We start from the raw sequence: 26,404 nt of genomic DNA on the forward strand, positions 1-26,404 counted from the left end.
AAAAGAAATGTTGTCATCCATAAATGGTCCGTATCTAGGCTCAGTTAGGTAGACCCTGAAAAGTTAAGGACTGATCCTTCAAAGCTACATTATTACCAAAAACAAATTATAATTCATTCTGAGGCCTTATGGCACATTAGAAAAAAGGGGAGGAAAACAGTCTGGCCATAAAAAGGCATCAGACATTGCTTATCCTTCCACTCATCAAAGAAAGTGGACCATTTTACAAGCATCATCAGAGAGACAGTGCTGGCTCAGCATTCCCAATTCTCTTGATGGTACATGACCGTGATGGGTGTATCTATTTGCTTCCCCTTGTGAGCTCATGCACAATTTTTAAAATGCTACCAGCAACAGTCATAAAGAGCAGATAGCAGTCCTCACCTATGGCTACGCCTAAGGCTCTTCCAAAAGAGGGCTATTTAATGTTCTCAATAACAGCAATCTCTTCACCAGCACAGTGTGGCGTCAAACCGTTCAGATAGATACTTTCAGTCTTCAATAAGGGAGGCAAGACGTCCCTCTCGCTGGTCAGGTGATTTACCGACAGGGTCCTCCTACAAGGAGTCAGCTCCTGGTTGTGGTTCCCAGCCAGTTCTGCAGAGAGCTTGCGCTTAATGGAGGTGGCACGCTGGAACTTGTCATAAATCTCCACACTGAGCCTCCTCCTGGTTTCTTTGAATTCGGCTGTGACGTTGGCTGTCCACTCCGCAGCGTGTGCTCGGAACTCTCCCACCTGGAGAACAGAGATCAGGAAGAGATTAAGGGGAGATCAAAGACATGGCCAATATCTTGTGTGTTTTATCCTCTGTTCATTTTATTTGGGGGCTTTAGAAAGAAAATTAGAGTACTTTTTGTAAATTTGGCGATCTGTCAATGTAATTAACTCTAAAATTAATGATTATCTTAAACACAATACATAAAATTATATTTTACTAGACTTGTGTTTTTTTTTTTTGTACATGAATCCTGTCATAGAAACTTTGGATGCTATAAATAGGCAACCTCTAAATGCTTTTAAAGCCATTTGGGGTATTTATATATTTTTTGATATGTATGTAACTTGATGAAATATTTAAGTGTAGAAAAAGTCAGTGAGACATAATAAAAGCATCAAAGAAGAAGAAAAGAATCTCAACTATGAATCAGGTAACCTAGGTGGGCTACAGTGATGCTGTTTGCTCAGAATATAAATCCTGGTTTCAGAGCTCAGAAGTAGTGTGCGCAACCTCTTAATGGTCATTTAAGAATTCTCTAATTCCTAAGTAAGAAATACAATATTTGTTTTTTTTTTCTTTCAGAGAAAGCAAAGAAATGAGGTGAGTCTATTTGGAGGCTGGCTTGGGGAACAATAAAGCCTAAGGCATGATTTCTGAATGAATGTTTGTTCAATGTTTGCAAATCCACCTGTCTGAGCTGCTGGTTCTTCGGCTGTAGAATAGGCATCTTCACTGTGCACACCTAACAGAATGGCTGAGCTAATGCTCTCCACAGACTGCAAGATCATATTTGGTGTTATGTAGTTCTTTTCAGAGGATTAAAGAGATCTGTCAAGTTCCAAGCACATGCATAGAGAAGTATCTGCTACAGAACCATGAGCCATTTATAGGTCTTCGAAAATTATGCCTGAACTTTTGTATACTAACATAGAAATCATATCAATCCCATGAGAAACTTTATAATTACCTTCTTAACTCACCACAATTTAGTCCTTGTGAATATCTCCTAGGTTAATATTCTAATATGTACCCATTCCTCCACTTCTATCACTCCTGCTTCCAGTCTGAAGAGACCCCTGAATTCTGTGCTTCTGTTATTGGCTCTCTCTTGCCTGACAAGTAAATAACTGTAGCTATTTTTATTTTATTTTTCACCTCTGTTGGATTTTGTTTTCAACTTTGGTATGAGAAATGTAATCAATGATTTCTAAATTTATATACTTATCTGAATAATGAAAGGACACAGATAGGTAAATTTAGTACAACATGATGTGTACATATAGTTGGATAACCACAGATATAAGTGTATGTATGTGCCTGTGTATGTTTGTGTGTGTGTACATATACACAAAAACAGAATGGAAACTTCAAATATCCTTGGAAGATGGCACATGTCAGCTCCTTTATATCCATCCATAATAACAGACTCAAGGTTTTGATGATGTGCTTTTTATTTTAAAAGGTTTTTAAATTTCCTACCTATATTACCTAACAAGAAGCAATTGCTTGTTATCTGGGTCTGGCTCTGAGCAAAGCAAAACTAGAAAAATGAGATCTCTGTGGCCAACATAATTGGCAAGAAGCAGCATCTCCTATCCACTGAGGTGACTTAGAGGGAAGCTGCAGGGGAAGAGGTTCTGAATTTCCAGCAATTTAGCCTGGAGACACTTAGTGTTCCCATTAGGTACTCGGTCCAGCTATACTTAGGTACTTAAATAATTAAATATTTAACCTTGCTCTTCAGGGACTTAGGTTAGAGAAGCATAGAGGGTATCTATCAGTAGTAACAAACTACAAATCACTCAGATTTGGCTCCCTCTCCCACTGAGCTACATTCCCAGCCCTATTTATTCTTTATTTTGGGACAGGATTAAACAAAGTGCCACAGCTGACTTTGAACTTGGGATCCCCCTGCTTCAGCCTCCAGGGTGCTGGGATTATAGGCATGTGCCACTGCACCCAGCCTATTTTTCTGTTTTCAACCTTTCTGTTTTGACTAAGATTTCTTGAGATCAGAGTCACTGGAACATATAAAGCATCTAGTGTTTAATTCATACTTGAGCACTGTCCATACTGTTTTGAATAACACTTTTAATATAAACAGTAAGAGATTCTGTTGTTTTTAGATCAGTTTTAATTTAATTTTAAATTGTTAAAATTAGAGCATAAAGATTGAACTTAAAAAACACTAATTAATACGGTCTTGGGAAAAATGCTATTTTCCAACATTACTTAATTCTCCTATGTTGTATTATAAGCCAATAATTCTGAGCAGTGTGAAATTTGATATTTATAATAAAACAATAATTATTGATGAACATCTGAAAAAGTCCATCTGACATTAACTCCTAATTTACCAATGACTTCATAAAAAAAGGAATTAGCTTGACCTATTTGAGAATTCATAATTTTTTAAATGTAAAAACACATAGTAATACAATGTTTTCTATGATGAGCTTTTCCTAGTAGGAAGGTTAATATAATAAAGGAAACAAAATAGTCTATATTTTTTTTAAAATAAGTGTTTGTGAAAAGTACAAGAATCACAAAAATATTCAACTCATCTCCACGTATAAATAGTTAACCAAAAATAATTACTTCCCAGAACACATCTATCTAAATAAGTCTTGGAGCACTGTTTGAACTGATGGACCTAAAATTAGAACCATTCCATTGGCATTATTTTGGTTACCAGGCTCTTACCTCACAACCAATCCTCCAAAAAAGCAGAAAAGCTTCAAACACTCCTAGAACCTCCCTCCCTTTTCTTTGGTAATGGTCTCCACTTTTTTTTTTTTTAATTAAAAAAAAGGTATTTTTGTTATAAAAGTCACAGACTGCTTATCAAAATCCAAATGTTAATCTTTTTATTTGCTAATTTTCTATCTTCTCTAACTAGAATATAAGTTCTATGCATATCATCAACATCTGATACCTGGTATGTAGCAGACTTCCAAAAAATACATGTTAAATAAACCCTGAAAACACATGTACCCTGTTGTATCATGTGCCAATGGAAAGAATTAGCAGTTATTTAGCACACATGCTACCATTGGTTTTCCTTCTCTCATTACCTAGTAATCTTTCCTCATCTTCCACCATTATTATCATTAATATTTTTGCAAAAAAATGGTCTTACACACATTGTTTTGCATTTTTCCCCCTCAGCCAATTTTAGTCTTCTTTCTGTGTGCATACTGATTCTTCTACCTCATAGTTTGTATCAGTTGCCTAGCATTTCCCAGGATGATGGATATGCATAATTTAATCACTCCCTTAATGATGGATATCTGGGTTGATATTTGTGTGTGTGTGTGTGTGTGTGTGTGTGTGTGTGTGTGTGTGTATGCAATCACCTGTACAGGTGCATGCACACATAAGCATTATTATAAATAATACTTCATTGAAAATTTTTGGACCCATATCTTTACCAATACAAACTAACTATTACTATAAAAACACTGGGTCAAAAGACAGGAATGTTTTCCAATTTTGCAGGCACTGAAATTTCTGATTTTGCTTAAGAGCCAGAATAACATGCTAGAGCTAGATCTCCAAGTTTGAATCATAGCTCTACAACATATTCACTGTGTGTCTGTGTTTTTTAATCTCTCTAGCCTCAGTGTCTTCTAGAACATGGGGGAAACAATACAATTCTCCCCACAGAGTTGTTATAACAATCAAATCAATTAATATTTACAAAAAAAGCAATGCCAAGTATATACTGTACACTACAGATACAAACTTTTATATGCTTATAACTTAGACCTGCCTTACTGGTAAGAGTCTTTCTCATTGTGAGAGCTTATTTGGTATCATTTTCATACTTGGGATTCCTGGCAGCCTCATCACTTCCTTTCTGTATACTCAGGTGTGAACTCTTGCTTTTTCATGGAAACAAACCAAAACCCAACCAAAACAAAACCTAATTACTGGCATCTGCATTGAACGTCAAATATTTTCATCATCTATTTATTGCAAGTTGAAACTGATGCAGTCATGGGAAACTGGACAAAGAATGAAAACCTTCCTTAGCCATCATCTGAATTTTCTCCAGAAGCCAACTTCACAAAGTCACCTTGATCTTGCAGGTTGCTTTCATGACATGCACAAAACTCTCTGTGGAACCTTATGCTTCTACAAGTTAGTGAATCCTGCCGATTAGGAAAAGGCTAAATGTGAAAAAAGCTAAGACTTGTTGGAGTCATAAACTTGTTATCTTTAATTGCATTTAATCCCCGGCAGAGGCAGGTATTTTTGTCCATTTGGGGGAACTTGTTTTTTTTTAATTTCTACAAAATTCCCAACGATGTCTGGAGGTCATAAAAGCTGCAGTGAAAATAGTGAGAAATGGGGCGGGGCAAAGTGGAGGATGTTCCTGCTCTATAACTACATTCTGCATGCCCACAAGCATCTAATTTAGCCTCTTTTGAATTCCAGGTTTATTAATATAGAATAAGGATAATAAAGCACTTCCCAAGAGAAACAAGCGAAGTGTATGTGGGTATGTGTGTGTGTTTTCTTGAAATACAAAGGACTTCGCAATTACTAATTACAATAAAGCTAATGCTGCCTGGTATGGTTCCCAAAGGATACCACCAATTATGGATAATCCCCAAAGACTAAATATCTTTTTGGAAGAGTGCAAAGCAAATTCATAGTATATGAAAATCCACCCTCTAGCAAATTACATTAGGGTGAAGATACACTGCCTTAATTTCCTAAAGATGCTAAAAAGAGTGAATTGATTCATGAAAGTGTGCCCTTGGGCTACTCATACCCATAATAGTATGCACGTCCTTTTTTTCTTTTTTTTTTTTTTTTTGCATTTTATCTTTCCACTGCTCTTCAAGTTATTGGTCTTAAGTAACATAACTGCTCAACTTAGAGTTTGGAAATAATGAGGAAAGTAAGTTCCTCAAAAAACAAATTAAGCATAAGGAAGAAAAAAATATTTATTCTCATTCCCTTAAAAATTTCAACATTTTACAATTGTAATGATATCTTCACTAGGCATCAAATAACAGTGTCCTAAAGTATAGACTCATCTTTAATGGTGATAAAATTGTATATTAAAGCACTAATGGTGCTTTTTTTTGTTTTTAAAGAAAGAAAAATAAGTTCCTGAAAAAAAATCACATTTACATAAGCAGACTTTTTTCTTGATTGAATTGTTAATGTTTGTGGTATTCCAAGTAGAGTTAATCCTTATGTGTGCAAATATTGTTTCACTGGTATTTTTTTGGTACCAGAAATTGAACTCAGGGGTGCTTAAACACAGATCCCATACCCCAGTCCACTTTTATTTTTTATTTTGAGACAGAGTCTCTCTAAGTTGCTTTGGGCCTCGATAAATTGCTGAGTCCGGCTTTGAAGTTGCCATCCTCCTGCCTCAGCCTCCTGAGACACTGGGATTACAGGCTTGCACCACCATGCCCAGCTTCCTTGGATTTTTATAAAAATTCTTGAGCCACTTAATCAAGGAGCACTGTATCTTCATATGACCAAGCAATCTACCTCATTAGTAATAAAGCTGAGGATCAAAAAGTGAGTAAGACCAGCCCCTACAGGATCCCAATGACTGTTCCTGCAGCACAAGCACTTGACTGAAGAAAGAGGTTTCATCCTGGATTCTATGTAGCTTTCTTACCAGTGATCGGGTTTACAAAAGAAAAGCAAGGAAACAGAGAGGTACAAATAGGTGCTTGTCTTCTAGACTACTAGCACTGCTGTCGTCCTGTCACTAAACTTGGTGGACAACTCCCTGTCCTTAACTTGCCTGATGTTCACAGCTGCAAATGGTATTGCTGAGTGCTCTGTTCCTTCCAATCTGTTTTTGTCCTTAGTTTCCAATTCAGCACACTCTTGTGTCTTACTGTTCAGGTTAATTCTTTCCAATCAACCTTGTACAATCATTTTCTTTTACTGTCCCTTCAACTACTTTTGTTCCTCAGGGTTTGATTCTTCGTCATTTCCCTGGATGATCACATACTTCCAGTTGTGTCAATTAACAACTACTTGCTGATGACTCATGAATCCATACTTCTCGGTCAAGTCTCTACGAAATTCCAAATCTGTCTCTCTCACTGCAGATTGAACATCTCAACTCAGATGACTTGCAGGCAGCCCGAGCTCAGCACATTCCCAAACAAAATAACCAAACTTCTCAAACCCGTTTTATTAAACTCTTAACACAGTACCATTAAGCAGCAAGTTTTGAACTTCAATATAACCTCTGGCTCCTCCTCTTACTCCACTTTCCATCAAATCAACCTAAGTCTTGAAGATTTGCCTCTTTTCAGTTTATACTGTCAAAACTATGGTCAATCACCATTTTCTCTCATCTGTCTACTCCAGCAGTCTCCTAAATGATCTTCCTGACTTAAATCTCTCTCCCTTCAAAGGCATTCTCTACTCAGCAGACACGATGTTCCTTCATAGACACAAATCCACCAAGTACTGTCCCTTGTATAAAATCACTTGGCTGATTCCTGCTCCACTCTTGAGAGCAACTCATATGATCTAGGGCATACCTCTGTTCCAGCTTCGATTCTAACCACCATTCCTCTTAAACTCCATTCTCAAGAGTTGGCCTGAACATTTCTTTTACCTCTCTAAACATGCTACCCTTTCTTTTACCTTCCTTCATTCACTGCTTGTCGTTCTCTTGGTCTAGAATGATGTTTCCTGGGTCCTCTCTGGGATATTTCCTACTTATTGTTAAATTGGACATCCTCACGGAGCCATTTGCTGATCCCCTAGAGCACACTGGCATCATCTGCTATTTGTACCTTTTCTCCTCAGCATACTCTGTATTTTCCTAACATTACTCTCATAACAACTCATTACAATTACTAATTTAGTTGCTCATCTGGCTTTATGACAGTAGAGAGACTATGCCTGCCACATCATATTGAATATTCCCAGCTCCTAAAGGAAAGAATATGGTGTGAATTCAGTAATAAATGAATAAGTGAATAAATGGCGAACAAATTGATTATATATCTATTTTGTGGGGCAGAGAGGGTAGTGGAGATTTAACCCAGGGGCACTTTACCACTGAGCCACATCCCCAGCCCTTTTTTGTTGTTAAATTTTGAGACAGAGTCTCACTAGTTGCTTAGGGTCTTGTTAAGTTGCCGAGGTTGGTCTTGAACTTGTGATCTTCTTGCCTCAGCCTCCGGAGCTGCTGTAATTACAGGAATGCACTATCTCACTTGGCTTAATCAATCATATTTTGAATACATAGTAAGGTAAAAAGATTATCCTTGCTCAATGATTCTCATAAGAAGATCTTGCTTCTCTCTGGAGGGAGATGGAGCCTGTGAAAAGTACTGATACATAGTTAGATCTGTTTATATTAAAAGTCCAAAATATGTTTGTCAAAACTAACTCTTCAGTCATTTTGTAGAGTTTCCTGACTATTCCAAGAAGCCTGTGAGATTGCTATATGTCATCCTCACATGGAGAATCTCATGCCTGTTTCATGGATCTTGTAAATCAGATTTCCTCTTTTCCCCTTCTAATTATCAGTCCCCTAATCATTTCTCTCTCTCCCACCACTCTGCACAACAATACCTGTTAGGCTCTCCCAGGACCTGGACCTTACCATTCTCATGGCATGCATCCCAAGCTAAAGAATGGTTAATAATTTTACATTAGAGGAACTATTAATGACTTTTTCATCAACTATGAACATTCACTACAGATCCTAGAGCTTTTCAATGTGTAAAGTTGACATGATTACAGAAGTCATTCTTTGTCCCGATTTTCAAGTTTATTTAATGATTTACTTTTGGAAGTCCCTTTGTATCTATTCCAGGTTAATATTTATTAGAGTAGTCATTAAAAAACAAAAGAAAAACAGAAAACATGATTTAAAGAAAAATTTCACTATTTTTGGCTTGAAAATACTTTTAATTTGAAGTGACTAAATGCCTAGTCCTTATCAATTATATTTCTACAGAGATCATTTTCCTCCGGAAAAAGTTTGCAAAATGCTCACTACCTATTTTTCCAGGAATGAAATTATTTTTGAGGAGTTCTTCCTTATGTTTTCTATTTCCTTCTGATCTATTTTTCAGCCAGGACTCTGTGACAGGAAGACTCATCATTCTACCAATTTGTTCTTTTGTGTGGTGCTAGGAATTGAATCCAGGGCTGGGCAAAGACTCTATCACTGTTCTACACCCTCAGCCCTACCCTGATTTCTGAAAATAGTTTTCAGGAGAAAGTTTCATTAAAAAAGAAAAAAAAAAAAGTCCCCTCTCCACATGGTAACAATGGCAGAAGACTCTCCTACAGGGGGTTAACTGGAATTAACTTCTGGGTATTAGTTAACATGAAAAAAGTTCCCCAATTTTATACAATATTGTCAAATGAGTTCCGTTTCCATAAAACTTAGCAAACAACCTCTAAGACATGGGACGACCTTGCTTTGTTTTAAATTTGCAGCCCAGTTTATCTACATAAGCTTGGGGAACTCCTCAAATTTAGAATAATTTTAAACGAAATTATTCATTTGTATTACATAATAAATAATTGGTTAATTTAAAGCCTTGCTTTGTATTCCATTTTTCAGAGGTTGCCTACACTATTTCATCTTATCTTCAGAATCCTCAAAAGCTTTGTCCTCCTGAAAAAAGTCGTTGGCCCTTCTGTGCCTTTTCATTAGACTGGAAAAAACCATGTTTTCTGCTCCAGTTTTTCACCCAGCATACTCTCTCCCCTGTGAGCTTTGAAATTCCAAGATCCTCTGGAGATTTTCTGTTCCAATCATGATAAAAAGAGCAAAAATCCACATGTGCTAATATTTTAAATGGTCCATTTCCAAAAATTGAGTACCCCCAACAATAGCATTAGCAACCACATTAGAATGGAAATCTGTGGTGTGATTTAAAAATGCAGCAACAGTGACTCTGCCAATACTTTGGGTCAGAGAGCAATTCATGCTTCCCTCCCAAGCCCCTTCTACCCACCGTTTTCTCTGAATCATTTCCTTTCTATCCTTTGTTTGTGTACAAGGAATTTTTTTATTGTTTTCAATCCTAGGATCTTATCCTAATTTTCTCCCCGTGGAGCCTACCACACCTAACCTATATTCTCCATCCTAATTGGGTTGACTCTCTTCTCAAGTTATCCTCAACTTTGAATATAATCGCCTGAGAAAGATAAGACAGTCCCTGTGCTGGATCACCAGTGGATAAAGAATTTCTATCTTTTTCCAAATACCGACATCCCACTTAGGTATTGGGTAATGCTCGTTAGCTGCAACTTTTCTTAAAAGAAAAATAAATAAATAAAGAATCCTATTTTTGTGCAGATACAATTCCTGTTTTTGATGTGGGTAAAGTAGCACAGGGTGCCTTTTCCCTGCTGGATGTCTTTAAGAGAATCTGAAACAAAGTTGATCATTAAGGATTTGATAATGGTCATTTGGTAATTTTCTTTGCAAGGAATAAAACTGAAGAGGTTTTCTTCATCTGTGACCAATACCTTTTTTCCCATCCTTTTGATGGGACTTCATCTTACTTTTCTCAATGCCCAGATGCCTATGTACTTTAATGCTTTGAGGAATGTTAAATATTAAAATTTAGTTAGCTGAGTTGAAAACATCCCTCTGTTTAAATTTGTAAAAATAATATGAAGCCTAATTTGCATTCCATTTTCAGAGGCTGCCTAGACTATAATTCACAACAATTAACATTTATTCATTTTCTGAAGTATTGACATTTCATTGTATTGTTGAACTGTACTGTGAGAAAGAACAATTTAAATTATTCTCTTTACCAACCAGGTTACCAAAAAAAAAAAAAAAAAAAAAGCCTAAAAGGATTACTTAAGTATCACATCATTATCCCAACAGAACAGTAGGTGATATTTTCTTCTAGTTTTCAGAAAAGTATATGTAATATTCATAGTACCTGTAACCTAAACTACTTTTTTTAGTTAGCTACTCGTCAACTTCCTAATACAACATATATTAACATAATTGCATAAAAATTAAGCATGACAGAACTTAATCTTTTTAATAAAAACAATGTCAAAAAATAATAATCTTAAAATTAATGACATTATTTTAAGTAAAAACTTACTTCTAAAATATTAATGCATGATATAGTGGAGCTGCAAAATCAAACCTTTATTTGTTATGGAGTAAACTTATTTTTGATACTGAACACTCATGAAATTCTCCTCACTGGTCAGGAATTAGGGTTTCTGTAACAATTCATTTGATGGAGTCCATCTAACTCATGTACCATCTTATTGTATGGTAAAAATGGGGGACAAGGAAATTCATACAACAGTAGAATAATTTATATACTTGTTATAAAATCACACCACACTGTTATATGACTGAGTTACAGTAACTAGGTATTTGTTTGATCATCAGAACAATGCAGAAATTCTACAGGTGCTACTATCTAATAATGAGGGTGTAGTGATCAGAGTTCGTAGGTGAAACACCAGTCAACTGCTTAAGGTCTCAAAGGTAAGAAAAATAAAATCAAGCATAATAACTGAATGGGATTGAGTGTAATTCTTCAGGTATTCATCAAAAAAAAATGTATTCTTTAGGTATTTAATGAAGGTAAAACATTAATGGAGTTTCAAAACTTGTTTAGGGAAATCTAGATTAAATAACTGTTTCTGTATAATAAAAGACCTTGTTATGTTCACTACATGATTATAGGACCAGTCCACCAAAAAATGTTTTGCTTCCTTCCTCTTCTTCCTTTTCTACACAACTCAGCTCCAACGGTTGCCTGGAACAGAACTAAGTAGACATCAGTGCACCAAATTTGGGGAGGGGGGTCATCGCTCCACAGTAGAATGCTGTGGCCTGACCAGCATAAGGGGAACAGCCCCACATGGGTGTCAGCTCAGCATGGGGTGTCAGCGTCTGAGAGGAATGACAAGGGAGTCCAGCAAATGGCACTGGAGACCAAGCAGGGTGATGAGGGCATCCCAGCAGGGTGGTGGCAGCAGCAGCACAAGGTCAAGATTGGTTACATACCAGGAGACCAGTTGAGTGGTAACCTGAGAATCACAGGAATCAGGTATTTTTACTGTAGGTAAGAAAGAAATTACAAATATAAAAAGCAGAAAAGTAGAAAACATTATTTTGTATTGAAATGGAATTGGAGATGTCAACTCTGAACTCATTGTTTTCAAGACAGGGATAACCGTTCAAAAATGTTTTTTGAATGTGTACATGGAAGGGGGATTTCTTAAGTGTATTTGAAAACGTTGCCCTTGTTACATGTGTCCAAATAAAGAGGCAGGTGATGATGATGATACACAGACAACATACAGATAGATATAAAGTAAGCCCACATGGAAATATGTGTATGCATAAATACAAAATACATTCCTTAGTTCTGTCTACTCAGAGCGCCTGGGAGAGGCGACTATCACAGCAATTAATGTCCAAATCTTTGTCTCTGAAATACCATTAACCCCTAGTCACTAAAAGAAACTATAGTTGCTTGGAGAAAGGGATAATTTCTCCAGGGCAAGGGCAAGGGCAGAGAAACTGTGAGTTTGGAAAAATCTAATTTTTCCAAAGTATAAAGAATTGCTCAGAGAAAGATGGGGATGTGCCAAGAAGACCCAGAAGACAGTATAAAGGTGTCTGATTGAAGCAGATGATAACCCATGCACAGGAGCAGAAATTCATGAGTCTGTGCTAACATAAATAAATAAATAACAAATTGACAGCTTGATGAAAGTACCTCCTCACAAAACCCATATTGATTGCACAGGGAAAAGAAGAACTTCATGGTTGACAATTCTGGTGGCAACACTTCCAAGTCAGAGCATAAATACTGAAAACACAAGCATCTGATAGGTGGCCATGAGAAGATTTTTTTCTGTTATTTGGATTTATGTTGGGCATTAATTTATTGGTTTTATTAAAATTTATTATTTTATTGGCATATTTCAGGAGATAGCTAACAGACATGGTTACATGTCACTGATTAAACTTCACTGATTAATTTCTATATCCCACCCAACTATTTAATACAAAAGAATTTTAGATTTTATCTTAAAAATACATATGGATAAGGCTATAAGAGAGTTCATAAGCAAAAAAAAAAAAAAAAAAAAAAAAAGGAAGACTACTCTCCTGGATCACTGTTGGACATCAAAAGCACCAGGCAGTAATGAGGAATTCTCAATCTACCTCCCCCTCCTTAACCAGAACAAGAAATGTAGTTCACCTTACTGTGTCATCAAATACTCATGTATTTGAATTAATAGGCTACAGGATATCACCAATGTGATTAATTGCATAAAATGCAAAAAAAATAACCTTTAAATACTAACACTCTTGCAATGCTAACTAATAAAACAGGATGTGGCCATAAAAATCCTATGTTCCAACATACTAATTATCTCATGATATAACCCTTAAAGAGCCCCTCTGCATTTATTTTTCTTAAAATCTGATGACCCGCTCTGTGATGACAAGTGTTTTTTGCAAGATGCAACCTGGAAGATATTTTGAAACAAACCAAACAATCAAATTTAATCCCTGAAGATACGTAAGCTATGTGAAATGACATCAACCGTTCAAAAATGTTTTTTGAATGTGTACATGGAAGGGGGATTTCTTAAGTGTATTTGAAAACGTTGCCCTTGTTACACGTGTCCAAATAAAGAGTGTGTCACTTATCAGATCATAGTTAGCAAAACTGGAAGAAGGATTTTGCAAACTGTTTAAAAGTTTCCCATAGAAAATGTTTCAGATATAGAACATGGACTGACCTTAAATGTCAGGGGAAATGAGTATTTTCTGGCTCTACAAAATCATTTGCACATTTAGTGAGTGATACTGAGAACTAAATACAGTGTGTAGTAGGCAGAACCCAAGATGTACTTCTTTCATTTGGATGTGTGCTTCTATGTAAGTTACCTTTCTAAGATATGACAGCCATCAAGAATTGAAATAAACTGCACTATGAAGCAGACTAGGATTTGCTATCAAAATTAAAAACAAAGTACAAAGACCATATAGATCATACTGATATTATTAATTTTGTGAGAGAAAAATGTTTTCTATTATTAATAATTGCAAATAAAATATTTAAAACTATTTCACATTCATTTTTTAATATTTGTATTCTTGAACACATTTAAACCATGTATCCAACATTGTAGTACAGGAACACAATGTAATGCATCCATGAAACTTATAAACAAATATGTATATAGAGGAGGCACATGCTCAAATTTTTTTTTTACTAGTGGTGATACATGATTTTAAAAAAATTGAAGACCACTGGAGAAAAGAAACTGACTGATGCAGGTGAGGAGAGAAGAGGATGTGTAGTGAGAAGGCTGTTGTGGTGGATCGGGTAGGCTAAAATAGTATTGTGAATCATGCATCAAAGTGATGGTGTGGAGATAAGGTATAGAGAAAAGCATTTATACATGCTTTGGTCATGGTATCTATAGAACTTATGATACACAATCTATGTAGGTGACAAAAAAAGTATCAAAAATGACTGAAAGAATTTTGGCATGAGCTACTGGATGGACATTAGGTGATATATTTTGAGAACTGACAGTAGGATTTTGTAGGCATAGGTAATCGGGGTCCCATATGGTTGATGCTAACTTTGAAGTAGCAACTAGATGGCTGATTTATAAAGCATTCCATTCCATAGCAGCTCCTACCTTCATCTTCTGGAATTTCGGCCTCCATGTGATTGACTCATTGAACACAACAGCCTCTCTAAGCTCTGCATCCAGCATCCTCATTACTTTAATTTTTGCTGTAGGTCAACATTCTTCCACATGTTTATATCTTGGACCTGATCTCTGACCATATTCTAATTTTTCTAGCTATTTTACACTATTATCTGTACTGGGACTGCACTGAGTTCTGTGGACACGGGTCCACTGGTGCCTTAATCAAGTGGTCCCCTTTTGACGCCTTCCCTCATTATTCTATTGCCCAGGACTCATCTACTTGATGTCTTCCAGCATAAAGATGTTTGTGCTCTTTATAAAAACATTATTTGCATATATGCCTCTTCTATGTTGTGGTTACTAATTTATGTCTACCAAGTTTCCTGTTCTACCCTGGTCATTGAAGGTTGAGACTATGTCTTATTTACCTTTCAATCTCTAGCATCAATCTCAATGCCTGAAATAGAGTGGCTGCCTAACAGAACTATAAAAAATTAAATTATGCAGATAAAAATCAACTGCTTTTTCTTTAAACTATTTACTCTAAATATGTAACAATATGTAACTCAAACATATCAGTGTTCAAAAATCCAGTTTAATAGATAAACTAAAGGAGATTATCTTAAAATTTAAATCAATAAATATAGTTTGTGGTCATTAAACAAAAGCATATTGAAAATTTCATTCCTAGCAGTGCTGGCCAGATGTCTATTTTTTTTTAATAAAACTCATGAGAAAATTATTTCAGTTTTCCAGGCTAAGCCAGTCTCTGATCAAGTGCATTACCAGAATAGTGTCAGTGAAAAATTACAGAAGAGCATCTGGAGAATTTAAGAGTATGAAAAGGAAGACAAGTCGTGAGTAACAAAGAAGAAAGATAAGAACTAGTTTTCGCTTTAGGTTTGTTTGTTTTGATTTTTTTTTTTTTTTGGCTATTGTTTTCAGAGGTTAGTGCCCTTATCTCTGAATATATGCTCTACTGATTTAAAAAATACCTTTATCACATTTAAAAGTTCCATAGTGAAATGTCAGGTAAAATATTCATATGGTCTAAGCAGATTCAGAAAACAATTACTTTTCCTTTTTCCGAGGAGAAATTGTTTCTAGAATTTTCTTTTATAATGTACAATGCATGCTTGTGGATGATCGGTATCCTCTGGGAAAAAACTGAGGATCCATGAATAACTGCTCACTTTGACACAGTGGTTGAAATGCGGAGGGAGAAGCAGAAACAGAAAACCCAAAGAGATTCTCCAAGAATTCCTTCAGCTGGGGGGGAAAAGTTAAGTGACGTGAATCTACACATTATTTCATGATCTTAGGGGTTTGTCTTTTTCTCTTTTTAACTCCATGAAATGATTTTAATTAAAGAAAATAAAACTGGTAGGCAGAAAAATACAATCTCTAATCAGCACAGGGGGAGCAACTTCATGGGAAGGTTACTGTTACAGATTCTGATCTCAGTCTAGAGCTGGGCAGCCACCATCAGTGAGGCCATCAGGAAGCTCAGACATGACCATCTGCTGTGACATGTACTGTAAGTGCAGAATTCACCAGGTTTTGAAAACTTACTACTAAAAAATATAAAATGTCTTACTCATAATTTTTACTTTATTCAATACTTATACATTACAATGATAACAGCTTGGATTCCTTGTATTAAATAAAATATATTATTAAAATTAACTTCACTTTTTTTCCTTCTTTAATGAGGCTATTAGAAAAATTTAAATGCAGGAGTGTTTTGCATTTGTGCCTTGCACTATATTTCTATTGGAAATAGATATGTATTCTATATTCTGTTCAGTAGTACATTATACATGTAATCTATCTTTGTTAAATATTCTCATACACAATAACATTTATACTAAATATGATCATTATATACATTATTTTACACAATGGTATTATATATAATCTATTTTATAATATGCATTTTACACATATTGTTATATAATAATACATAGTGTATTTGTGATTCTTTTTTGGAACACTGGTCCACAGAATGACCTTTCATTGCCATTGTTAAGCTGGACCAAATCATGTTTTTGTCTTTTTTTATGAATGTGTAGAAAATCTTTCAGGAATAGCCAGGAATACAAATAAGTAAAAGTGGTCATTCATTATTGGAAAATAAGGCAAAGCCAGAAATGAACCCCACACAGCAACAAGCAAATGTAGCAGAGAGGGTCTAATAATGCAGAGTGTTCATGCACGCTGAGCGAGCTCTCACAGCTGCCTTTCCCAAACCAAATATAGCACTGCCAAATTAGTTCTACAGAAATTCTGCTCAGTGAGCGGGACATGCTCTGTCTAACAAGCATGTGGCAGTATTTTAATTAACTTGGCTAAACTGTAATGAGGCTGCCTAAGAAACAGGAAAGAAAGGCAAAAAATAAAATAAGAGGCAATGGAAAATATTGTAGATTGACAAAAAGACAGGACTAGCCTCTGACCCCGGAGGGTGCATATGCCTTAAGCCAGTCTCCCCAGCTGTGTCCCCTGATAGCTTATGATTTTAGAATTCAGGGAAAAAAACAGTGCCTCTGAATGTGAGCAGAAAATATGGGAAGTTTCCACTGTGAACAGAAAGTCAAGGATCCACAAAGTCCTCTCCTACCCTTTCAATGAATCCCTCTAAACTGTGTCTGGATGACAGCATTTTGAGCACATGTCACCAGTTGCCTGAGGCAACTGGAGCTGTCCAAAGGAACTACTTACTCCACAGGAAAAGAAAAGGACCCTGCTCAGACAACAGAATGAGACAGAAGCCCTTCACTCTCTGGCCAGTCTCAGGCAGATTGACTTTCCCATACAACATTTACGATACTGCTTTATGTTTTAGAGAACGTGGTTTGAACTCTTTTTATTTATACCCACGCAACAGAGAGCAGTGTTATCACAGATTTCTGTTATATCTTGCTCTAGTTATTTTATGAAGTCATGTTATATCGTGTACTAAAGGAACAAGGAATATTCAGGAAGGTGAGAAAGCAACGAAAAGTTCAAATGCCTCTTCAGGACCACATTAGGATTTCCTGCTTGTTTTTATTTGATATTGATGAAAATAAAAAAAAAAATCCAGCTTCATGAGCTCTTACATTAAACTAATACTTAGACTACATGGAATGAGATGGGCCCTTTGCCTGTGTCTGATTCTAACATCTCTGGGGCTTATGTGAGAGGCTTTAGAAGCTTTTAGAGAGGCTCTATTCTCAAGTTCCCCTCTCACTAACCTTATCTTCTTTTTCTTTAGATGTGAAAAGTTGGTTGCTCAAGCATTTTGCATGATGGAAGGTGAAAAGTTGAGGAGAAAAAGAAGTGGGAACTAACTGATTCGTTATTCTGTAGTTTAAAGGTATCCTCAGATGGCTAAGCTCCTCCAACAGGGAACACTCTACTTATTTAATTGGTTTGTGCAACACAATACCTGAGGTCTTTAATGAATACAAGAATATGATGCTGTTCGTGGTTGCTGAATGTGGACAGATGGAACATATTTGTAGTAATAATCAGGTTCAAAGAGACAGTGATGTAGAAATATAAATCTAAACTTGCTTCTAGCTCAATGCACAGTATCCAATTAGGGATGAACACAAAGATTCGCGAATGGACGACAGAACAAATGAACTAAAACAGCACATTTATCATAGAAAAAATTCTAAAACTCTTGATATTGCACAAGAACTTCTGAAGCAACATTTTTGAATAATATGCCTTTTATACAAAATCTATGTTTTTCATTAGAGAGCCTGGGGTTCATAGATGAGGTAAAAGACCTAGGAACAATTTTCAATTTATAATCCTAATACTTTGTTTATTTTAAGGAAGTGCTGTGATATGAGATCCAGCTTTAGCAAATCACTATTTAAAAGAGTCATCATTTCTAAAAAAATTCACAGCTTAATACTCTTTTGTAAGCTTCAATCTGCTTTTTTAAAATAAGGAGAGTGCTCTAACCTGGCAAATGTGTATTAGGCCTCTACTGAAAAACCATTAACAAAGGCATCACCTTTCTACTACACTAAAAGAACTGTATGAAGCCTGAGAGTTTTCCCACTGGCAGAGTGTCTACCTTGGATACAAAGCTATGAAGTACATTTCTATTTCTGATGGCCTTTAGGCTGCATGATCTCTCTAAAAGCCACAAACACATTTATTCCAGGTAGGCATAAGCATCCCTCCAATTTTTCCCTCTCAAACTATAAAATCCATACAGACTTTATTTTACACGTAGTCACTAATATCTAGATTAGAACAGAAGTGTGAGAAATAGTATCAGTATTCCCAGGACCCTTTAGTAGATTAAGCTGTCCAGGGAGGGAGAGGCAGAACTCTTGTTCTGAAGTTGCGTATTCAGAACTCCTAAGTGGACCGAATGCCATCTCAGACGCATCTTTTCCAATACAGAACGTTTCTGCTAAGTTCCATTGGAAGAAGACCTGGGCTATTTGAAATTAACCATCATTTTGAAGGCAACACTTTTTGAGCAAAATATTTGTAATTAAAAATAAAAGCAGATGATGATTTAGCATCATGCATCCAAGGTAACAATATTGTCTAATTGAAGATCTTGGAAAACATACCAGTTCCTCTTTGGAAAACCGTAAGGAATCAATCTCATATAAGAATATTATTTCTCTACGCACCTTTTCCCTTTAATGAATAATACATTTACCAACTAATAATTAAAATCATAGTATTAGTTATTTCTATGTGTTTTGGTCTCTAGAAACATACCAGTTATAAACCAGTAGCCCTTTCTCCCCGCATGTTTTTCTTCACTTGTGCATTAATTTTGCTTTTCAATCAAATGAAGGCTCTTAAAATTAACAATTTGTCACTTTACATAGCTTAGAAAATTTGAAAATATTAAAACCTTTTAGAAATATTCCTAGTGTATAAAATAGAAACAATTGCTATAAGTAGTATTTTACATAGGGGAAGAGGAGTATTTTTTAATTAGTAGCATCGAATAAACAATAAAAACTGATTATTTTTCAAATAAAACAAAACAACTATAACAACGCATTAAAAATATCAAGAAATTTCCCATCATAAAACCATCACCTCAGGAAGAAAAATACAATTTTTATGCTACTAGAGATAGATTTTGAACTGTATCTAGTTTGAGGTATCAACCTTGTATTGCATCTTACAGGAATTACTCAAGAATTTTTAAACTATGAAATGTTTCAGGGTGTTGAAAATTTTAAATAGCTTATATGCCAAGCTGCCTAATTGAAGTTGATCATTTCTTAAATATAAATTATAATTTATTAGCACCTATAAGCAATAATACAGTAAAACTCAGTCAAATAAATACACTTTGATTCGACTAGAAATGGAAAAAATGAATAAAATTAAAGTTTTATTTTTGATTTGATGGAGAGGGACACGTAGGCCTTCCTTCCCCGCCCCCCCTCCCCGCCCCCCAGTGTTGGAGATCAAATCCAGGGCATCACACATACTAGACAAGTGAGCTACATCTCCAGCCTTAGTCCTTCCATTTTTATCACTGAGGTAATTAAACATGTTCTCATATCACTGTTCAAAATATGCTAATAGGTCTATCTAGAGCTTTCCGAATTCTGAGCCCTTTTCTCTAAATCCTCTTATCTCTACAGTTGCTCATTCATTCAACTCAACAAGCCCTGGAGTGCCCATTATATACCAAGCACCATTTCCTTCCCTTTTGAAGAGTTCGGAAGAGAGACAGTGAACTATAACACATAATAAAGACAGATAAGAAGTTACACATTGGTGAATATGATGGAAATGTAGCACAGGGCAAGGAGAATCAAGGGTAGTGGGGGTGGGTAGAGAGCACAATTTTAAGCAGGAATGCCAAGGTTAATGTTGCTGACAACATGGAAATGATGTAAAGACTTGACCCTGGCGGGAAGCACCTTGATGATAGGGAGCTGTCTGTGCAAAGTTCCTGCGACCGGAGCCTGTCAGGTGTGCTAGAGAAACAGCAAGGGAGGCGGTAAGGCTGCAGCAGAGTGCTCAAGGAGAAAGAGAAGAGAAGAGGCCAGAGTAATGGGGGCTGCACAGTACAGAACATTTCATGCTACTTTATAGACTAATTTGTACTTGGAGGACAATGGGAAGCTACTGAAAGCTTCTAAGCGGAGAAGAGACAGGACGAGACTCATGTTTCCAAGGACGATTGAGATATCTATGTGGAGAATAGATTTTAGAGAAAAGGTGAAAGCAGGGGACTCATTGAGAGGCCCCTGGAATAAGAGTATGAGTTAATGGTGGCACCAGAAGGGATAAAAAGTAAGAAGGGGTTGGATTTTTTGATACATTTTCAGATCAGTGTTACAGGATTGCTTGATAGACTGAATGTAAAACAGGAAAGAAAGAAAGAAGTCAGGGTGCTACATTCTTTATGCAATTTTCCCTTAGTCTTAACAATTCCCATTTCTGTGTGCCATTGCTCACAAAGCATCTCCTTTTATTTCTATTATAGTTTCTACCCTATATTAATTATTAGGAGATGCATATGTACTCTTACTCAACCATAAATTTCTCCTTGAGGGCAAATGCTATGGTATGACTTTTAAAATATTTTACTAAGTCAAGTGTCTGAAGCCATGGGTCACCCAGATATATTTGAGGAACAAAAAAATCAATTACTTTATTGAACATGTCGTGTGCTGTGCCCCTTTTGTGGGTGGTATAATAGTCCCCAACTTGAATACTAGCAACACTACTCAGTGAAACCTTCACTTATCCTATATTAAAAAACAAGATTATCTTGTTTTTAAATGCATTCATATGTATGACAAACCTTTGTGTTGCAGTTCTTGTGGTTTCAAAAATAGTAAAGCAATTCTTCTCCTGCCCTGATTATACATCCCTGCTGCTTTGCCTAATAATTCAGAAACATGTATTAAACATTTTATAAAACATGTATTAATTTAGTACCCATTAAATTGAATGGATAATTAGATTGAATCTAGCCAAACAAGTTCTCAAATTATTGTATGAATAGCAAGATTAAAGATGAATGTGTGTGCGTACATGTACAACTAGATGACATCAATATACCCTCACTAAAAGAAATCACTTTCTCACAAATAAGTTCCAGGAAATTGAAGGGGTCAGTGACATTTGTGATAAATCCCATGAAAAACATCATCATATTCAGACCTACAGTCTCCAATTTTGCAAATGAATTCCTTCACACAGTGAGATTTCCCAATGTAATTGACGTTCTACCTAGCTTTAGGGTGACATTTCATGCAAAGCATTTTGCTTAGAAGACACCTAAGAGCTTATAGTTGTGGAAAGACTAATAGATAGCAAATCCAGAGTGGTTTGTACTGGAGGGATAAACAATTATGAGATGTGAGAAGCTTTTCCACTTTAAATTAAAGGTGAAAGAAGCAGACTTCAGAAGATCACAAGCAGCCTACCACTCTGGTGAGAATGAGAATTTATCCTTATATCTTTTATGATAAAAGTGATGGTTTTGGTGAGCATCTTTGTTTGAACTTCTGCTTGATTACTCACAGACATATAAATCAAATACCTATCCACTACACTTGGGAACAACCTTACCTTAGGAAGCAATGCAAATGCAGTTGCTTCAGAACAGGGCCTCCAGTATCTTGCTTAATAATTGAAAAGGTTCTCCCAATCTAGAGGAGTGTATATTTGTACATATGTTTCCATTGTGTTGACTGGATCTTTGGCTGGTCTGACCTCTGCATTCAGAAGATGGACTATCTAGTTGAATGAATCCTCTGGAGTGATAATCAGACATAGCAACAGGACTGCACTCAGAGGGCTGAGGAGCGAGACAGGCAAGAGTGGAGGTGTTGAAAAGAAGCCAAGAGACTCATGGAGCAGCACTGCCTGACTGTCCAGCATAAAGCTGTCCTTTGCTGCCTGTCATTCTCTTAAGTCATCCTCAAGCCTTCCATAATGTTGCATGCTGTGCCAGCCTTATATTTGCTGAGGGAATAAAGTGAGAAATTTGTACCCATGATTGGTGCAGTGGCCCAGAGAAAGCTTCAGCACAGGAGAGCAGCTGTGGCATGGCCAGGTGAATAGTGGAGAGGAAATCTGGAGTCAGTCTGCAGAGAAGGGGACAAGTCCAACAGGGAGAGAGATGTGTGCAACATGAAGGTACAACCAAGTCTTGTGAGTTGAGATGAGATCATCTACAGGGTGTATATAATCCAAATAGAATTCTGAAAATTTTTAGATGAGTAATGACAAAAAACATACTATAGATGATTTTCCTTAATAAGTAAGTCATAATTTAAAGGATAGATTCTATTATGAATTTTTACTATTTGCAAATACAGTTTGTAAATATGGTTCCTTAGAATGGCAGGTTGAATCAAATGAAATTTTGATTCTTAAGCTCAAAAACAGTTTGGTATCAGCAATATCATACATATTCATCTAATAAATTAAACAATAATATCAGATAATGATATCCTATTCTTGTATATCTGATTACTTTGATATTATGTATAGGTGTGATGGGACCTACCTTCAGTTAGGTATATAATTTCTAAAAGATTTCTTTCTATAGATTCAGTATCATCAAACCAATCCTAAATGAGTGGACAGAAGCAAAGACAGATGCAGGAGGGCTGAGAGCAGGAACTGCCTTTTTACAGGAATAGGAATCTCCAGTTTTCATACAACTTAAAGTTCATCTATAATTTCTTTGAAAAGCAGGTTGAGCCGGGTGCAGGGGCACATGCCTGTAATCCCAAAGGCTAGGGAAGGCTGAGGCAGGAGGATCTCCAGTTCAAAGCCAGCCTCAGCAACAATGATGAGGCACTAAGCAACTCAGTGAGACCCTGTCTCTAAATAAAATGCAAAATAGGGCTTGGGATGTGGCTCAGTAGTCGAGTGTCCCTGGGGTTCAATCCCTGGTATCAAAAAAAAAAAAAAAAAAAAAAAACCCAAACAACAAAAAAGAACAGGTTGATCCTTTTTACTTCAATTCTTACCCGATGTTCTGATTTAATAAGCTTAAGTAAGGTAAAGACAGATAATCTAGCTAAGCTTGTTAGAGATTTGGGAGCTAATATAAAACCAAAAATATGAAAGTGGCACATAAAGTTTAAGTACCCCAACTTATGATTATTACTTTAATCTTTCCTTGAATTATATGATTAATATAACACATAAAATTTGAATCTCCCAAATTATTATTATTTTAACTCTTTCCTCAAATAATACTATTCTTAGCATTATATTTACTTTGTTTAAATTAGACAAATAATGATTACAGTATAGTAGTTTATAAAATTATTTAGAAAAAAGTAGATTATCATACAGAACAAACAGTCCCCTAATCAAGCAAAGGTTAATTGCTTGTGAATACTAAGTCCCCAGGCCAGGCAGGGACCCAGACAGAGAGCAGCATGCACTATCTCCTGTGGTGACTGGGCCAAAGGCAAGCAAACTCTTGAGAGGCCCATAAGAGCAATTAAATTTTCTTCCCATTTTCTCCTACGCATTACGCCCATCACTCACTGGCCAGATCTATTCACGTGACTCGCCTACCACAAAGGAAGAAGGAGCTGTAACCCTAAGGTGTATGTGGAAGGGAAGACAAACGAAAATATTTCATGAATAAGACTGATGCCTAACACTTGTTCTGGAAGAAGAACAGGCATTTTTTCTTATTCTGAAACAAGAGATTGTGTGTGTGTGTGTGTGTGTGTGTGTGTGTGTTTATGCATTTGTGAATGTGTGTATATGTGCACATACACACTAGTAATTGGAAGCTGTTCTTTTGGCTTAAATCATGTTTGAAGCAGAGAGAACTAAGTTTCCTTGCTACAATTGGGATGTTCTCCACTGAACACTGAACAGATCACATTTTGGTGCAAAGATGATCAGATAATTCCAAGTAAACTCCAAAATGTTCTCCCTACTCTCAGCCTCAACCAACCACAAACTAACTAACATTGATTTAGAAAAAGTCTTATATGAAAAGGAGCTAAAAGCAAATTTGTCTGCTGATCCATCTTTGAAAACACATGCGCTTGTGTTCTCAGCAAACACATTTCTCTCTTTTTTTTGTTTTGTAAAATGTGATTGATTTTAGCTCTGATTATGAGTAAGCACAATATTTTAGGTTGAAGAAAAATTCTAAGAACAATTTCAAGAGCAAAGTTCATGATGGCAACTTTTCCTGACATGAAATCTTGGAACAGATGACAGTTCTAAAACAGTCAAAAGAAACAGATAACATTATATCTTGATGCACTAAATCCCTATAATGTGATCTCTAACTACAGAAAATGTAATTACTTAGAGCTTTGAGGCAAAAGCTATCAACTTATTTTCCTATTATGTACAAATGAATAGAAAAAATTACTCTGAATTTCTATTACCAGATGGCATTCCATGAAATACTTGAAACAAAAAGAAGGCATGATTTATAAATAGTGAGGTTCAAACTAAAATCTTATAAAAACAAAAAGGAAACTTCCTGCATGTTTTTTATGTGTTTTGGGGGGACTGAATCAGGGGCTTCGACCACTGAGCCACAACCCCAGCCCTACTTTGTATTTTATTTAGAGACAGTCTGTCTGAATTGCTTAGCACCTCACTTTTGCTGAGGCTGGCTTCGAACTCAAGATCCTCCTGTCTCAGCCTCCCGAGCTGCTGGGATTACAGGCATAAACTGTTGCACCCAGCTGTTTTTTATGTTCTTAAGGTAGCAACTGAGCTAATTTTACTTAGAACAAAAAAGGGGTTAATTAATGTGAATTCTACTTCGTTTTGTGATTCAAGAAAATAATTAAGACAATAGTATTCTGGGTTAATTTAAGGAACGTTTCAGGTAGAAACTAGTTTTCAAGTCCATAGAACATCTATGTAGATGTAGGAGGTAGGAGGTAGAAGAGGAAGAAGAGGAGGGGCTTAACAACAACATATAACCAACACCTTGAACACCTGGAGGCAGCACGGCAAAAGGGTGAAAAAAGTAGGGCCATGGGGTCAAGTCTTCTGGGTTGCTGACTGACTCCCCCATTGCAGAAGTTGTACAAGCATAAGCAAGATACTACACCCTTTGGTGGCTTCCATATTAGCCATCGTCATCTGATAGCTATTCATTTTAATCATGACCTCAATTAATATTAAAAGATAAAAGTGTATTCTCTAAGAAAGGTTTTTCAAATCCTATTTTATTTTCAACATATATTTTGATTTGTAAAAATGTCCCTAACTCTAGACCCCAAAAAAGGTTCATAATATGCAACATAAATAACAAAACTACACAGAGACATAATTTGGAGTCTTGGTTCTGCAGAAATGACTGACCATAAAATTCACCTAGAATCTAAATTAGATATGTACTGACTCCTGGCAATTACTGTTGTTTTAAAGAATAATTTAAGTCTTGTGTTGTTATTTGTTCTTTTATTTTTATTCTCCTTCCCAATGGCTTATTTACTAAATAAATAATAACCTGATAAGCTCAGACTAGGATTGGAAAAAGAAGCAACTTTCTCCTTGGCACAACTAAGCAGAGCCAAATGTTGACCAGCAGATGGAACTTTTCTATAAAAGTGTGACTTCTCTATCTTTTTCCCTCAGCACAGTGAGAGATACTCCTATTGATGGATAGGAGAAAAGGGTCCTTTTATGTGCCTTCATTTTAATAGCCTTTACTTTATTTTTCTCACCCTTTGGCTGAAGCAGAGTTATATGCATTAAATGTAAATCTGAGAAGTTTTACGATCACTGTATTCTATGTCCATAGTCCAACTTAAAATGGTGATTTTTAACTACTTTAGGACCGCAATAAGAAAAATACCACCACCAAGAAAAAAAATCGTACTAATCAGTATTTTGCACTTCCCTGCCATATGTTACAAATCAAAGACATTACCTGAAAGTCTGATACACAGTCTTAAGACAAAAGGAAGAAAGGTGGCTGGGAGGAAGGGGAGTACATGGCTGGAAGGAAGAAGAAATAGTATAGAAAAAAGCAA

At 36.1% G+C, this 26,404-nt stretch overlaps 1 protein-coding gene across 5 annotated transcripts in view; it reads right to left on the reverse strand.

The window, feature by feature from the left end:
* Positions 1-418: 418 nt before the first annotated feature.
* The window catches only part of Kcnk2 (potassium two pore domain channel subfamily K member 2), a 125,586-nt gene continuing 99,600 nt past the window's right edge, over positions 419-26,404 (reverse strand). For all 5 annotated transcript variants that reach the window (XM_076831591.1, XM_076831586.1, XM_076831587.1 and 2 more), the window contains one exon: positions 419-736. In XM_076831591.1, coding sequence (XP_076687706.1) covers positions 419-736 — 318 coding nt within the window. The remainder of the gene's footprint in view (positions 737-26,404) is intronic.

This window comes from Callospermophilus lateralis, chromosome 13, assembly GCF_048772815.1.
Source record: "Callospermophilus lateralis isolate mCalLat2 chromosome 13, mCalLat2.hap1, whole genome shotgun sequence".
NCBI classification, from domain to species: Eukaryota; Metazoa; Chordata; class Mammalia; order Rodentia; family Sciuridae; genus Callospermophilus; species Callospermophilus lateralis.